Raw genomic sequence first — 14,212 nt, 5'->3', positions numbered from 1 at the left:
GGATATAACTTGGATCCAAGCAACACTACTGTGTATACATGACAATGTAATGTTGTTTGAAGCATGCATCTAAATCATGAGACAGCTGTGGCCTAGCGGTTAGAGGTCAGACTTGTAATCTGAAGGTCGCAGGTTCAAGTCTCAGTGCCAGCAGGAGTTGTAGGTGGGGGAGTGAATGAACATTGATCTCTTCCACCCTCAATACTCATGGCTGGAGCGCCCCTGAGCAAGGCTCTGAACCCCCAATTGCTCCTCGGGCACTGGAGAAAATAGCTGCTCACTTTTCTGGGTGTGTTCATGGTGTGTGTGTGTTTGTTCCCTACTCACTGTGTGCAAATGTCATGACTTTCACTTCACTTCATATTTTCTCATGGGTCCCCTGAGCTCTGACTGCATAGCACAAGTTGTTTCTGCCCTAAATATAGAGTTGGCTTTTCCATACAATGTCAAATGTAACTTGAATCCGTAAGTTAAGTCACAGCATGTCACTTGCTGGCTGACCTGCTGAGTTCCTCTCACTCTGAGCCACACTGCCTGATGGAGTCTATGGGAGCACTGTGCAGTCCCAATGGGGCCAGCTCCAACATACTGAGCTTGCCAGCATCCTGCCCCTGGGATGAGGACGAGGAGTCACTGGGTCTGGAAGGAATCAGGCCTAAATCTTCACCCATACCGAGACGGCGGAGTTCAGTGTCCTCCGATGACTCCTTGTTTCCCCCTTCTAGCAGCAGAAGAGTGTCCTTTGCTGATGCCTTCGGTTTGAGTCTCATCTCAGTGAAACAGTTTGATACTTGGGAAGTAACTGACCAATCAGGCTCTCTAGAGAGTGACTTGAATGAAGATAAGGAGTATTACATGGTTCCTCTCTTCACTCTTCCACAGACCGCTGAGGAGTTAGCCTTGCGGGTTCACAAGCAGAAGCTAGAACTGGAGAGTTTGGAGTTGCTTTCTGGGACTACAACCCTTAGAGGAACCATTCGCGTGCTGAATATTTGTTTTGATAAGACGGTCTGTGTACGTACCTCTTTAGATTCATGGAAAAGTCATTTTGATCTGTTGGCAGAGTACGTACCTGGGTCAAGCAATGGTGGGACGGATTGTTTCTCCTTCAAACTCACACTAGTACCCCCATTTGGAGAAAAGGGCACTAGGGTCGACTTCTGTTTGCGTTATGAAACATCTTTAGGCACTTTTTGGGCAAATAACAATGAAAATAACTACTCTCTGTTTTGTTGGGAGAAATCAAAGGAGAAATCCCAAAATGAAAGTGAAAACAGAAAAAAAAGCTGTCTGAAAACAACCAGGTGAGAGGTCACCAACATATCTGTTGCACGGACATTGACAATAATGCATGCCAAATGAAATATTTCTAAAATATTCATATAATTGTTACAGAAATTATGCATAATGCATGCTACAAAAACGTGATAATTGATACAGTTTTTAAATTTAAGTAAGTGACATGCCAGAGTTAATATGCATAAAACTACTAGTGTAACTCAATTAATTAAGGAACAATATACATGCTTTTTCCCCAATTCTTAAACACAAAGATATATATTTTTTTTAATTTTACAGCCCAGATGTCTCTGCTTTGACTGTTGCAGACACAAATAATGAAGAATTTCCGGGTAATTTACCTTCTGAAAAAGTATGTGCATCTAGATTTGGAAACACTATAAAATTCTGATTAAAACATATGTTTTGTTTCCTCAGTTATACATCTAAACTCTGAATCTCTAAATGAAACCTCTAAGAATCTTGAAAAGGAAAGCAAGGAATTAGTGGTGAGTTCTACATTTTTATATTTTATAAAAGACTGATCCAGAGTCAATTAACTGTGTTTTAATGAAACAGTGCATTTTCGTATAAAATGATATTTTATACAAAGAAGATATTTATTTTACACATGCCATTACACTGGCTGCTCTTTCTGAATGTCATGTGGTTACTCATGTTTGGCTTTGACAAGTGTAAGCATAACATACAGTATGTACTGTCCCAAACAAGACACTGGATAGGTCATGCTGTACAGGGTCGCTCTGAGATCAGGTTACATTGTTAAAAGTAAACACAAGTCAATGTCCTCAGTCAATCTTTTATTGAAGATGGTGTTTCAGTCAGTATTTTCACATCTATCTTTTTGTAAACAGGAGGAAATAAGCAGAAACAACAGCCAAAGAAACAGAAGAAAGGCTGCACGATTGGAAAAGGTTAAGTAGCACTTTGCTAAAATGGAAGAAGAAAATAAACATGAGACCAAGAAAAAAGAGAGTGAAGTTACGGCAGAGACCAGCATGCAGTAATGTGGATCATTGCTGGAGAAGACACAATGCATTCCCCTTTTACAATATACTACTCAACAACCAACATGTAACCAGCTAAGTCCCTGAAATATGAAGAAATAGATTTTCAGTCTAGTGGAGATTCCATTGACATCTTAAGCCAAGCTTTAACACAAGATGAAGAAGACAACATAATCCACTCCAAGACTCATTTATCTACAGAAAACACAAATCTACCCTTGGAAGACTCCATCAGTTGTGATGAATCAATTGCATTCTCAGCTTCTGAGGTCCTGGAAGACATCCAACATACTGACTGCATTACTGACCAAACAGTTTCAATCAATCAGGCTGTTCCAGTAAGCCAAAATCCCGACTGATGCTAAGCTAGGAATTAAACTCTAAGATGCATGAGGGCACGGATATTAGCAATGGCAAACCAAGAGAATGTGAGTTTAATAAACTAATTCAGAGGCTCAGCTGTGTTCCCATGGCTTCACATTTGGGACCACTTTATCACCAGGTTTTTAAAAACATTGAAACTTATTTTGCAAACCCGTTGGATGGGTCATTTAAGGAACTGGAGGATGAGAGTCAAAGAGTGATCAAAGCCCATGAGACCCCAGACATTTGGTCAGAGACTTGCTTATCTACAAAACAGACAGTACATGATATTAGTGTTAGCATCTGAAAAGACTCAGCAGTACAGACCCCCAAAACATACAGTAAACGCAACCCAAAACTCTCTTTCTGAGCCAAATCAGTGTAAACATGTTGAGAAGGCAGAAGCTTCTTACAATCAAAATTATTATTAGAATTATACTCATTTATGTAATAACATCAGATTTACTGAAACAAACCTTGCAAAAGTTACATCCAGGCAGCCAGATCCCCCACTTGGAGAAGCTTCAACAGCGTGCACACAAGCTTTCACTGAATGCTCGTTCCAGGATGATTCCTGCCAAAGTCTGTGTTTATTTCCCCTACAAGGAGCAGAACTTTTAGCCACTACAAATCAAACAATAGAGTCAGGTATTGACAGCCTACCTGAAAACATCCATCTTTCATCACCCACAGAGGTTTTCATGTTTGGATAATCAGAGGTCCTCTATGAAAACTGAAAAGTCACAAAACCAGGAAGACCCTATAAATATCCACACCAAAGAGGAAAATATATCTGTGGAAACAGAATATTCAATATTCAATCAGAGCCTCTTGCCCAATCTCTGGAGGACCCCACAAGGATCAGGTTGGGTTCCTCTGATGATAAATTAGAGTCTGACTGCTGTGAGATGAGATTGAGCATTGAAAAACTTTCTCTTTAGCAATAGCAACGGCTACGCCAATATAACCGTATACAGAATTGGAGAAAACACAGACAAATATGAGCAGTACTTTGGAGAGCTGCCAAATAAATGAAAAGAAGAAACAAATGCTCATGGGTTTTTTCTACACAGACTTCAGAGATGGAGAGCTCCAGTTTTATTCATTTTGATGGAAAATGTAACACATCAGTGATTAAAGAGATCTCTCGGTCTGGAAGAGCTTTTGAAAAGGGAAATGGGAATCAAATTAAGCAGATGGAGAAGCAGAAACAAGACAACGAGGACAAAGACCAAGAAGCAGAACAAAAAAATGAAGTTAAAGGAGGAACAAAAAGCACTGAAAATTAGTTAGAAATACATAGATGATGAACAGGACTTGGATGCAATGGAAACTGAGAGAGAAAAGAAACAACAAGCAGATGCACATGATCTCTTGATTCTCAAGATGAAGAGGAGCAGAAGCAGATCATTAGTACCGACACTGTTAAATCATTACCACAACATCATATTGACTTCAATGAAATAGAAAGTGTGAGTAAGTACTCAGAAAAAAAGAGGACAAGCACATCAACTATGGATTAGAGATCTGTGAGGAAATTGCTACATCTTGGCAAGAATCATCTCAAAAGAGTAATATTGAATTCATATGCAAGCTATGGAGAATGATTGGAACCTCATTACCTTTACTGATAAAGAAAAAAATGTGTGCTGTGAAAGTGTGAAACGTGAACAGGAAACTACTGTTGATGTAAACAGTATGCTGGAAAACTTGGAATGCCTGGCAAAAGACTCAGTGAAAACGTTGAAGACAATACCTCAACAGAATCGCAGATAGATGATAAAATGGAGCTTTACCTCAACAGTCAGTGTTCAGAGATGAGAGCACAATGAGTGGAAACTATGGCAAAATACCTTTCTTGAGCAGAGGGAGGCTTTAAGCTTTACCTTCAATCTCTGAGTGTGTGGACGAAGACCAGCCGAGTAGTTTCATAGAGGATTTAACAAATATTGAGTACAACAGGAAGCAGGAGAGAGCTACACTGCCCCTAGTTCATGGGATTGAACGTGTTATTTGTACATAATGTCTTGTGGTGGATTGGATACACATTTTTGTTGATAGTGTTTTTGGTCACAGCATATTATTATGACTTCATTGCATGTTTTGCCATATATGTTCTTACACTGTATTGGCTGTTTTATCAAGGGGAAGAAGAGCCGAAAAGCTCCCAGAAAGGTGAAAGAGGACTGAAGTTAATATAATTTACTCGTCAACATTTGTTGGAGAGCTTAGAAATGTGAATCTAAATGTTTCGTACACATACAATTGTTGTACAACAACATTGGATTATGTGGGACTATTTATCTCACAAAATTTCATAATGGCAAAGACTTTTATATTAATTTGCCATTACACATTGGTCAATAGGTATACAGTATTTCCTTATTTTATTATATTTTCCTTATTTTCCTTTGCTATAAATGAGGAGATTATATGGGGTCTTTATATGTAGAAATCGTTGGGTTTTGTGTTAATGGTGCCTGGGACAGTGATGTTTAAAGGACCACTGGTGAGTAAAAAGTTACTCACCGGATTATAAATGATAAATCTTGAAAAAAGGATAGCTTTTAGGATAGCATCTTTTCTTTTTTCTTTTTTTGTTGTTGAGTATTTTAAATAAATTAAATATTGTGCAGCTGTTATTATTTCGTGTTGTCTTTATCTTGTCCATTTATTGTTAGACATAATTCACGGAACAGGTGAACTATGATCTCATCTCCAGGTTATTAGATTATGCAGTTCACAAATATACTATAAATCTGACCACAGATCTCCCCAAATTGACTTCTTTTATAGCTGTAGATATTTAATGTTTCAATTGCTTCTGGCCACACAGTAAATGTCAATGGAGTCCATAAAAATATCGAAGCCAAAAGACTTTAATTGTATGAAAAAAAAAGGAGAGAAAAAAGTAATTTTTTGGTGAACTTTCATGGCTAGATGAGTGACTGCATGTTTATAAGCTAACAGAATAAGAAAAAACGTTAGTCCCTTTAGTTTAAGGTTCATGGGGAGCAGTTTTTACAGTTGGACATTATCACTAACACTAAATGGGACTTAACTAAATGACATAAAATCCAAAGTGACACACAAAGGCAATGTTGTTCGTTTGCTAACTGGTTGATGCCAAACGTCTGGAGCCTTCCCTTTTAATCGCCGAAGCTAAAGTGCACTTTCGGTCTGATCTAGAGCCCTCTGCCCTTCCGGAGGACTGTGCACACCACTGCCTAGTTTTTACATATTTCTAAAATAAATTAATAAATACTACAAATTAACTTATTGGGTCTGACTAGTTCTGGTGTTCAGTGAGTTTAGTGAGGTTTAAAACATTGACAGTAAGCCATAATAACCAAACGCAAGAAAGAACTAACATTGTGTATTGTTTTTAGCGGCTTTGACTAATTCGTAAATCCAGTGTAAATATAAATCTCTACTATGATGCGAAGAAACGCTGTACGAATTAATTTCATTCTTATGCCACATTAATTTATACGCAAAACTACAGGTAGGCCTAAATTCTTTAAGCTTAGGCCCAGCCAATCATAGCGCAACATTTTTGAAGCGTTTACGTTTATATCTTTATTGATTATATAATTTTATTGATATTAATATTGTAATGTAATTTATTTAGGCTCATTCTTAACATGTTCTCTTAAATGAAAATTAATGTTGGATATATTTTTATTGATTATATGATTTTATTGATATTAATATTGTCATTTAATTTATTTAGGCTCATTCTTAACGTGAAGTATTCTTTTAAATGAAAATTAATTTTGTATATATATATATATATATATATATATATATATATATATATATATATACATACATACATATAGTATGTTTATACAATGTTTATATATGTGCATATATCATTATTTACTACTACTAAATAATAACTTTATTAATGTGTAGTCTTATTAGTCTTAATTTTGCCTTTATGTCTTATTTTGAATGTCCAAATCCTTTATCTGAAGTATTCTTATTTTGAATTATTTTACTAACAACAACAGTAACAATAACGTTCTATTAAATATTAAATAATATGTAAAAAAAACATATTAGGTACATACAATAATAACAACAATATTAATAATTATATATTATTATATATATATAACACCTTTTCAAAACTTAATTATTAAACTTAATTATCAACCCTTCAGAGAGTTTAAATCAACTGACTTGAGTTTGAGGAGTTTCGTGTTCAGCAACAACTTCAGCGTAGAAGTGCACTTCCGGGACTGAAGAGGCGCAATCAGGCTGCGCGTTGTCGCAGTGTCTGCGTGCGTGCGTGCTGACGGAGCCGGTGCGCTGGTAGCCTCCGTGCTGTACTATGGACCTGCGGAGCAGTGCAGAGACAGACCCGGGTCTCTCCGAATACCACTCCGACTCCGTCCCGCCGGAGCTGCAGTCCAAGAAGCAGGAGCAGGAGAAGCTGTCGGGGGTGGTGAAAAGCGTGCACCGAAAACTCCGCAGGAAATACATAGAAGGTAACGTTTCTCCAGCGAGAGATGCGTAGCTGTGTAGCCTAGCCTAGATCCGTTTCTGTAGTCTGGCCTGATCAAAGATACGGACATTTAAACGCTTGGAGAACAACCGTCAACCTAAGTGAACAAAAACTGAGTTATTTTAATTTAAACTTGTGTTGCTTGACAGTTGACATGAACTGGTTTCGTACTTGGCTCGTTTTGGAACGCGTTGGCTGTGGCTCAAAACCTAGTGAGCTGCCTAGCTGAGTGATATTTGAATAGAACGTTCCGAACGCTCTAAAATAATGCTGTCTGGGTAGAACACATTAAGTTTTCTGTCTCTCTGCAGCACGACCTTACAGTAGTCAGCAAGCCCGTGCAGTCGTTCATTTGTTCCTGTTGCTCTTCATTGATCCGATGGCAGTGTTTGAAAACATAAACAACTTGTAATTCTCCTTTGGGGAAAATAGCCTATAAAAAATACATTTATGAACATGAATCCTCTGAATTGTGTGTACAGGTGACAAGTGTGTTGCTCTAAATTGTTTTGTCACTGTCAATTATTCATCCATTTATTGTTTTACACCTTTTTTATCTAAAGACTTAATACACAGATGATAAATAATGGTCAGCTGAACTATTTTTAGCGTGTCTCCTTGCTGGGGGTGGTATAGTATAAATAAGTATAAATCCCTTTTTTAAGCTGATAACTTATAACATTCATTTTAAGGATAAAATTAAAAGTCCAATCGGTGAACTGAGAACAGTTGAAAAATGTCAACTGTAACAGACTAGGGAGAGTTAGAGCTGGTGTGCTTGTCAATTGCTTCATTGTTTTCTCATGTTTATGAGCACTCATGGTGTAAATTTGGATTTTTGTTTAGTTACCTAGCCTTAAGTACACTAGCTTCTAATTTGACTTTCTGGGTAGGGATTTAAGGAACGATTTTTATGTATATCTAAAAAGATAAGAGGAAAATTCAATATATGTGTATATAAGTTCTGTCAATTGATTTAGGGCTGAAACGTTTCCTCGAGTAACTCCGTTACAAAAAATTATCCAGTCATAAAAAGTGTATTTATAGTTTAACGCGGAATGGTACGGAATTTGCCAAATTTTTGAATGAATTAATAAAAAATAGGTCATTGCACTTCAAATCATGATATGGACTAATATCTGTAAATATTAAGCCGGAACAGTCTATTTAAATATGAATCCTACATGTTCTGCGTGTCTCTGTTAATGAATGGAGCAGAAGAGCGACTTCCTTTATCACACACACTGAAGTGCGCATTACACTCGCAGTCAAGTCAAGTCAAGTCACCTTTATTTATATAGCCCTTCAAAATACATTGCGTCAAAGCAACTGAACAATATTCGTTAGGAAAACAGTGTGTCAATAATGCAAAATGATAGTTAAAATCTGTCACCTTTTTCAGTCCTGAGTTTGCAGGTATGACTTAAATGCACTTAATTCATCTGTCAACTTTATTGACATTGCTCACGGTACAAGTACAGACAGAGAAATAATGGGTAATAATTAAATGTTTATTTTTGATGTATGCATTGCATTCTATGCATTTAAAAAATAAAAATTTCTTAAAAAGGAAACTTAGTTGTTCATTTTAAGTTCATCCGCATAATATAATATCCCTTCAAAAAACAAAAGCCATCTTTCAGACCATATTTTCTGCCCAATTTGTGAATTGTTTCTTACTATGTTGTCTGATCATGACACGTTTCTAAAAGCTTATCTGTTTACATTTTTAAAAAGAATATAAAAAAAATTATCATGACACATGTTAGTCAAATAGTCTTTTTTTTTTATTGCTATAAGTAAATTACTGTGAGGATGTCGTGAGCATCATCCAAGACGGATATCATGATAAAGATTTTGAAATGCTATATTCTTGCCTGCAATTATTTCTACCCGCAGGAAGCAGAACATATATATATATATATATGAAGTACCACCGTGTTTGTACTGACTTTAACTGTGTTATTGAGTTTCTCATGGTTCAGACTAGCTATATCAGCACTATAAATCTCACACACAGTAGTCTATTCACTAGACCCCGTGATGGGTTAATAAGGAAGGCGTGATCTGGTCTTCTTGGCATAGCACAACAGCATTCATATATAACGGCGCTGCAGTCTTTTCCCTTCTTGTCTTATTCTCTGTAAATCTGATAAGGCCCCTATTTTCCATTCTGTCATGGGACAGATCACTTTTTGTCAGTTCTTGCCCTCCCAAGCACTCTGGTTGCCTTCTGGTGTCATCGGCTTCATCAGCAAGTTTTTAAACTGTGTGTGAATCAGCACAAACACTTGGATGGTACAGTGCTTTTGAGCCTGGCGATGGAGTTTTACTGATTTGTTGAAGTCGTATGGTGTTTTGTGAACCGTTAGACGCAGCGGTTTCAGAAAACGAAATTTAGAGGAAGCACGACATCAGCTGACCTCTGAAAGTAGGCTTTGTGAAAACTTTCTCTAGTTTCGTGGTGCAGAACGATGACTGTACACTCCTCTGTTTTGTCTTTTTTTGGTACAGTGGGCGATTTCGAGAAAATATGGCGTGAACATTGTGAAGACGAGCAGACTCTCAGCGAATATGCCATGGCCATGAAGAACTTGGCTGACAACCACTGGGCGAATAAATGTGAGGGCGAGGGGCGCATTGAGTGGTGCCGCAGGTATGATTGCTAATGGTCAGTATTTTATGTTGAGAAGCAGATTTGGTATTTATTGTTACATTTTTCTTGCCGCAGTGTTTGTCAGGAGTACTTCCAGGATGGAGGGATGAGGCGTGTGTTGGAGAAGGATGAGAAGAGTGCTAGACACGCAGCAGCTGGGAATAACACATCCGCAATCTCTCTACCACAACCGTCCTCTTCAAGGTGCTCTAGAACGAGACCTTTAACACTGCAAATTCCAGATCGCGATGAGTTCATTGATTAAACCAGCTTTTTATTCATGCTTGGTAACAGCTCAATGTTCCAGCTTGGGAGAATACGGCTGTTGGATGTGGGCAGCTGTTTCAATCCCTTCCTGAAGTTTGACGAGTTTCTGACTGTCGGAATCGACATTGTGCCAGCAGTAGAGGTTTGCGTTCCTTGACGTTATATGATACTATATACTTCGTGATTACATTGAATGGAACTATTAAATGGATGTTACTTCCGTTCCATCAAATTAAATGTGTAGTCATACTCTGACTTATGTTTGTTATTGGATAATTATGTTGTATTGTTTGTCTGGGTCTGTTAATTTATTCAAATAGACATTAAAAATGCAATTCAGAAATATTTGTCTTGAATACACTTCATTTTGATATTTGTGGGCATTAACATAAAAAAAACGCTCACTTAAGGTAATGTAATTTAAGGTTAAATTTTATTTTTTTTCCGTAATGGCAAAGCTAATTTTTCAGCAGTCATTACTCATCAATGCCACATGATCCTTAAATAATAATTTTAATATGCAATAAACAGTGCTGCTTATAAGTGTTGAAAACCATTTCCTTAAAACAGTTTTATTGTTTTTTTTTTATTTTATTTATATAATGTTTTCAAAAGTTCAGTCCAGTCCTCAATGTGACATGATCCTTAAATAATTGTAATATGTAATAAACATTTCCTCTTATCAATGTTGAAAACAATTCTACTTAAATATTAGAAATGTAGTTGTTAAATATTAGAAATATTTTTGTTCATTTTGATCAATTGAATGCATCTTTTTTTATATACATTTGTATAATAGATACACCATGTAAAATTTCATTATGAATGCTATAAACATTTTTCAAAACCAATATGAATACAAAGTACATTTCTAGGAATTTCCTATTAACTATATACATTTATATCCTTTATCTTGGACACCGTCATTGACACTTGTAGTAATTTTACCTGTCCTGCTGAGTAAAGCTAAATGTTCTACATTTTTAATTTATTTTTTCTGGCTACAGAGCGTCTACAAATGTGACTTTCTCAACCTGCAGCTGCAGCAACCTCTGCAGCTGGCCAGCGATGCTTTGGATGCCTTCCTGCATCAGCTGCGCGGCCCCATCGACTCTTTACCTGCCCAGCTGTTTCACGTGGTAGTGTTCTCCCTGCTTCTCTCCTACTTCCCCTCACCCTATCAGCGCTGGCTCTGCTGCAAGAAAGCACATGAACTCCTGACCCTGAACGGCCTGCTCCTCATCATCACCCCTGACTCCTCCCACCAGGGCCGGCACGCACTTATGATGCGCAGCTGGCGAGTTGCAGTGGAGTCTCTGGGCTTCAAGCGCTACAAGTACGTCAAGTTCTCTCACATGCACCTGATTGCTTTCCGCAAGGTGTCGCCCACCACCATCAGCGACCTGGTCAGCCGCAACTACCCGGAGATGCTTTACATCCCGCAGGACTTTAACACGTACGATGAGGATGGATTCGCAGATTGCTACGAGCCTCCACGCTCTGATTTCGAGGACGACCAGTTGGTGTGTAGCTTTGCGGAATTGCCAGACACACCGTACGATTCAGACTCGGGCGAGAGCCAGAGCGGCTCAGCTCCCTTCCACAAGCTGGAAGACCCTATTTTGCTGCAGAGTTGAACTTGTTTACTGCCCCTCTCGATATTTCTAGCCTACCTTCGTGCTGCCAAAATTGCTGTGCTGCGTTTGTTTACTCAAGCCCTTTTTAAGCAGCAAACAGTTTGCACAGAGTGAATGAGGACGTTTAAGTGGGCGTTGATTTTTAAGAGTGTGCAAGATATCCCTTCGAACACAAATGTACACACTAAACGGTCTTAATTAAGAAAGTGAGGTGGTTTTGTAACAGAAGCAGCATCGTGATTTTAGGTCAAGGAAGATTTAGCTCACCCACTTTTTGGCTGTTTTCTCATTTGTCAACTGGATAAACCGTTTCAGACTAGCTTAACTTATAGCTTAGGCGTAGTTATTGTCTGTGACAAGATCTAAACTTTTGGCTGGAGTTACTATACTGTTTTGGACTTTTTCCAATGAATTCCAAAAAAGGAGTTCAGCCAGAAATGAACCGAATCATCATTTACACATCCTCATGTCACTTCAAACCTGTATGAACAATGTTATAAGAACAAAAACAGTTTGACATTAGAAAAAAAAAAAAGAAAGAATACAGTTTTGGAACATCGGGATGAGGAAATAATGACAGATTTTTTCATTTTTGTGTGAACTATCAAATTAATGGTTTGATTCTTAGCAAGTTTTCACTGGATGTTTTAGATGGCAATTTCAGCCATCTGTGCTACCGACTTTTTTGGAATAGCCTTTATCAACGATATTTGTAGCATTTTAAGTGTCTGCCGAACCTGTGCGTGTTTTGCTACGTGACAATTTAACTGTGAATGTGGATTTCTCGCTTCAACAAGGTACAAATCATGCGAAGTAATCATAGTTTTTCAGAACAAACAATCTTGGAGGTGACCACATTGGATGCATGCGTTGTGGTAACATGTTTCTAAACTTGCGATCAAACGGCCTGAAAGTAGCTGCGTGTCTGCCTTCGTTTTCATTTTAACCGCTAATGTAACCAGTAATATCCGATTACTTGTCAGTAGTATGGAACAGGTTCGAGTTCTCTGCATTTCGCCGTAATGTGACTTTGAGTAGAATAATTGTTTACTCTTGACTGTTTACTCTCGAAATCTTTGGTTGCTCTAAAACTACTTCCTGTATCGTTATCTGGTGTATATCCTATTAAGTTTCAGTACATCATTTTAGTTACTAAATGACTGAATATAACTTTTAAGGAACAAAAGTTTGGAAAGTTCTCTGCCAAATGTTGATCTCAAGTACTCCAAAAAGATTGTTGCCTATCATGTTTTTAGCTCCTATGTATGTAACTGCAGAATTTGCAGATTTTTAAATTCACCCCAGGTTCTAAAAAACACTATTTTGACTGTCCAAGCACATTTTTGCACATTTTTTATAACACCCTCCATGTGGGTTGACAAAATATCGATATTGGCATCAGCACTTCGTTGGAATAGCAATACGTTCATAATCCTAAACGGTCAAATTCCCCATATCACTGTAACCTGGCAGTTAAATTGAGTGACTGATATTAGGCACGGTTTTCTATTTTATTCATGTGGTTATCGTTTTGTAAACCTGATGACATGAGAATATGTTGTGATGGGTCTTTACTCATAAAGGAGTGTGTGAGATGTGCTTTAGAGTTCTGTTGAAGCGTATATGTGAGGTTTTGGTGTTAGGCACTTTAAATGTGTTGTAGAGGTGCCAAAAATAAGTGTGGAAAGATTCGAAATTGTAATAGATATCAGTATGTGAGCTTTCAGGGTATCGGGGGGAAAAAATCCTCCTCAAGGTGCCTTCAAACCTAAATTGTATTTTTGCATTTGTGATTACATGGGCTACTGATGGTCATTAGGAAGTGTGATAATTTCTCTCCCACAATAAACCGTTACAAGTATACATACTTTCAGAGAATTAACCAGCTCTTGGAAAAAAATTACTAAAAAACTGCCCTACTAGCAATAGTATTTAAAGGTATTCTTTAATCTGTACTCTATTTATAAGTCGGGGGGAAAAAGCTTTGAATTATATTGCTATACTTGGTGGTGTGTTCAAACATTTACATCTCAAATGTCTTTTGTCTTCCCCAGGCTCTGATCCACTGTTTGCATGATTAATTTTTTGTATCAGTGTTATGATTGTTGACTCCCACAGAACCAGACTATTTGTGATGAATATTGTTATTCATCTTTTATAAATAAACGTTTTTGTTGCCTTCTCTCTTTTCTTTCATTTGCCTATAGCAGGTTGCTTTAAATATTTACAGCTATTCATATATGCATTTCATATTTGACAGTACATTTGAAATGTTTTCGATTATAAATATCTATTGTAGTTAGTAATTGTACTGTACAAAAGTTTGGGGTCAGTAAGATAATTAGTTAATAATAATAATAATAATAATATAATTTTAAAAAAAATTTCATTCTGCGTGGATGCATTAAATTGATCAAAGGTGACGGTAAACATTAATACGATGGATGGATGCTAAATTATAATGTTAGAA

The 14,212-nt window shown here is 37.3% G+C and overlaps 2 protein-coding genes across 2 annotated transcripts; both read left to right on the top strand.

Annotated features, from left to right (window-relative positions):
- Positions 1-283: 283 nt before the first annotated feature.
- LOC113066931 (protein phosphatase 1 regulatory subunit 3A) lies at positions 284-5,309 on the top strand. The gene is made up of 4 exons (XM_026239068.1): positions 284-1,304; positions 1,579-1,631; positions 1,717-1,787; positions 2,154-5,309. Exons 1-4 carry the CDS (start codon positions 538-540, stop codon positions 2,220-2,222), a joined length of 960 nt encoding a protein of 319 aa, XP_026094853.1. The 5' UTR covers positions 284-537; the 3' UTR covers positions 2,223-5,309.
- Positions 5,310-6,916: 1,607 nt separating this feature from the next.
- LOC113066930 (S-adenosylmethionine sensor upstream of mTORC1) lies at positions 6,917-13,924 on the top strand. The gene is made up of 5 exons (XM_026239067.1): positions 6,917-7,165; positions 9,697-9,838; positions 9,914-10,042; positions 10,133-10,247; positions 11,113-13,924. The coding sequence occupies exons 1-5, from the start codon at positions 7,009-7,011 to the stop codon at positions 11,740-11,742; spliced, it is 1,173 nt and encodes a 390-aa protein (XP_026094852.1). The 5' UTR covers positions 6,917-7,008; the 3' UTR covers positions 11,743-13,924.
- The last annotated feature ends 288 nt before the right edge of the window (positions 13,925-14,212 follow it).

This window comes from Carassius auratus, chromosome 50, assembly GCF_003368295.1.
Source record: "Carassius auratus strain Wakin chromosome 50, ASM336829v1, whole genome shotgun sequence".
Taxonomy (NCBI): Eukaryota; Metazoa; Chordata; class Actinopteri; order Cypriniformes; family Cyprinidae; genus Carassius; species Carassius auratus.
Note: the sequence above shows the minus strand (reverse complement) of the source record. Positions and strands in the feature narration are given on the sequence as shown.

Coding starts and splice junctions, on each gene's coding strand:
- LOC113066931 (XM_026239068.1), top strand. CDS start 538: ATGGAGTCTATGGGAGCACTGTGCAGTCCCAATGGGGCCAGCTCCAAC. Junction 1,305..1,578: donor AGCTGTCTGAAAACAACCAG/GTGAGAGGTCAC, acceptor TTAATTTTACAG/CCCAGATGTCTCTGCTTTGA. Junction 1,788..2,153: donor AGGAAAGCAAGGAATTAGTG/GTGAGTTCTACA, acceptor TTTTGTAAACAG/GAGGAAATAAGCAGAAACAA.
- LOC113066930 (XM_026239067.1), top strand. CDS start 7,009: ATGGACCTGCGGAGCAGTGCAGAGACAGACCCGGGTCTCTCCGAATAC. Junction 7,166..9,696: donor CCGCAGGAAATACATAGAAG/GTAACGTTTCTC, acceptor TTTTTGGTACAG/TGGGCGATTTCGAGAAAATA. Junction 10,043..10,132: donor CCACAACCGTCCTCTTCAAG/GTGCTCTAGAAC, acceptor GCTTGGTAACAG/CTCAATGTTCCAGCTTGGGA.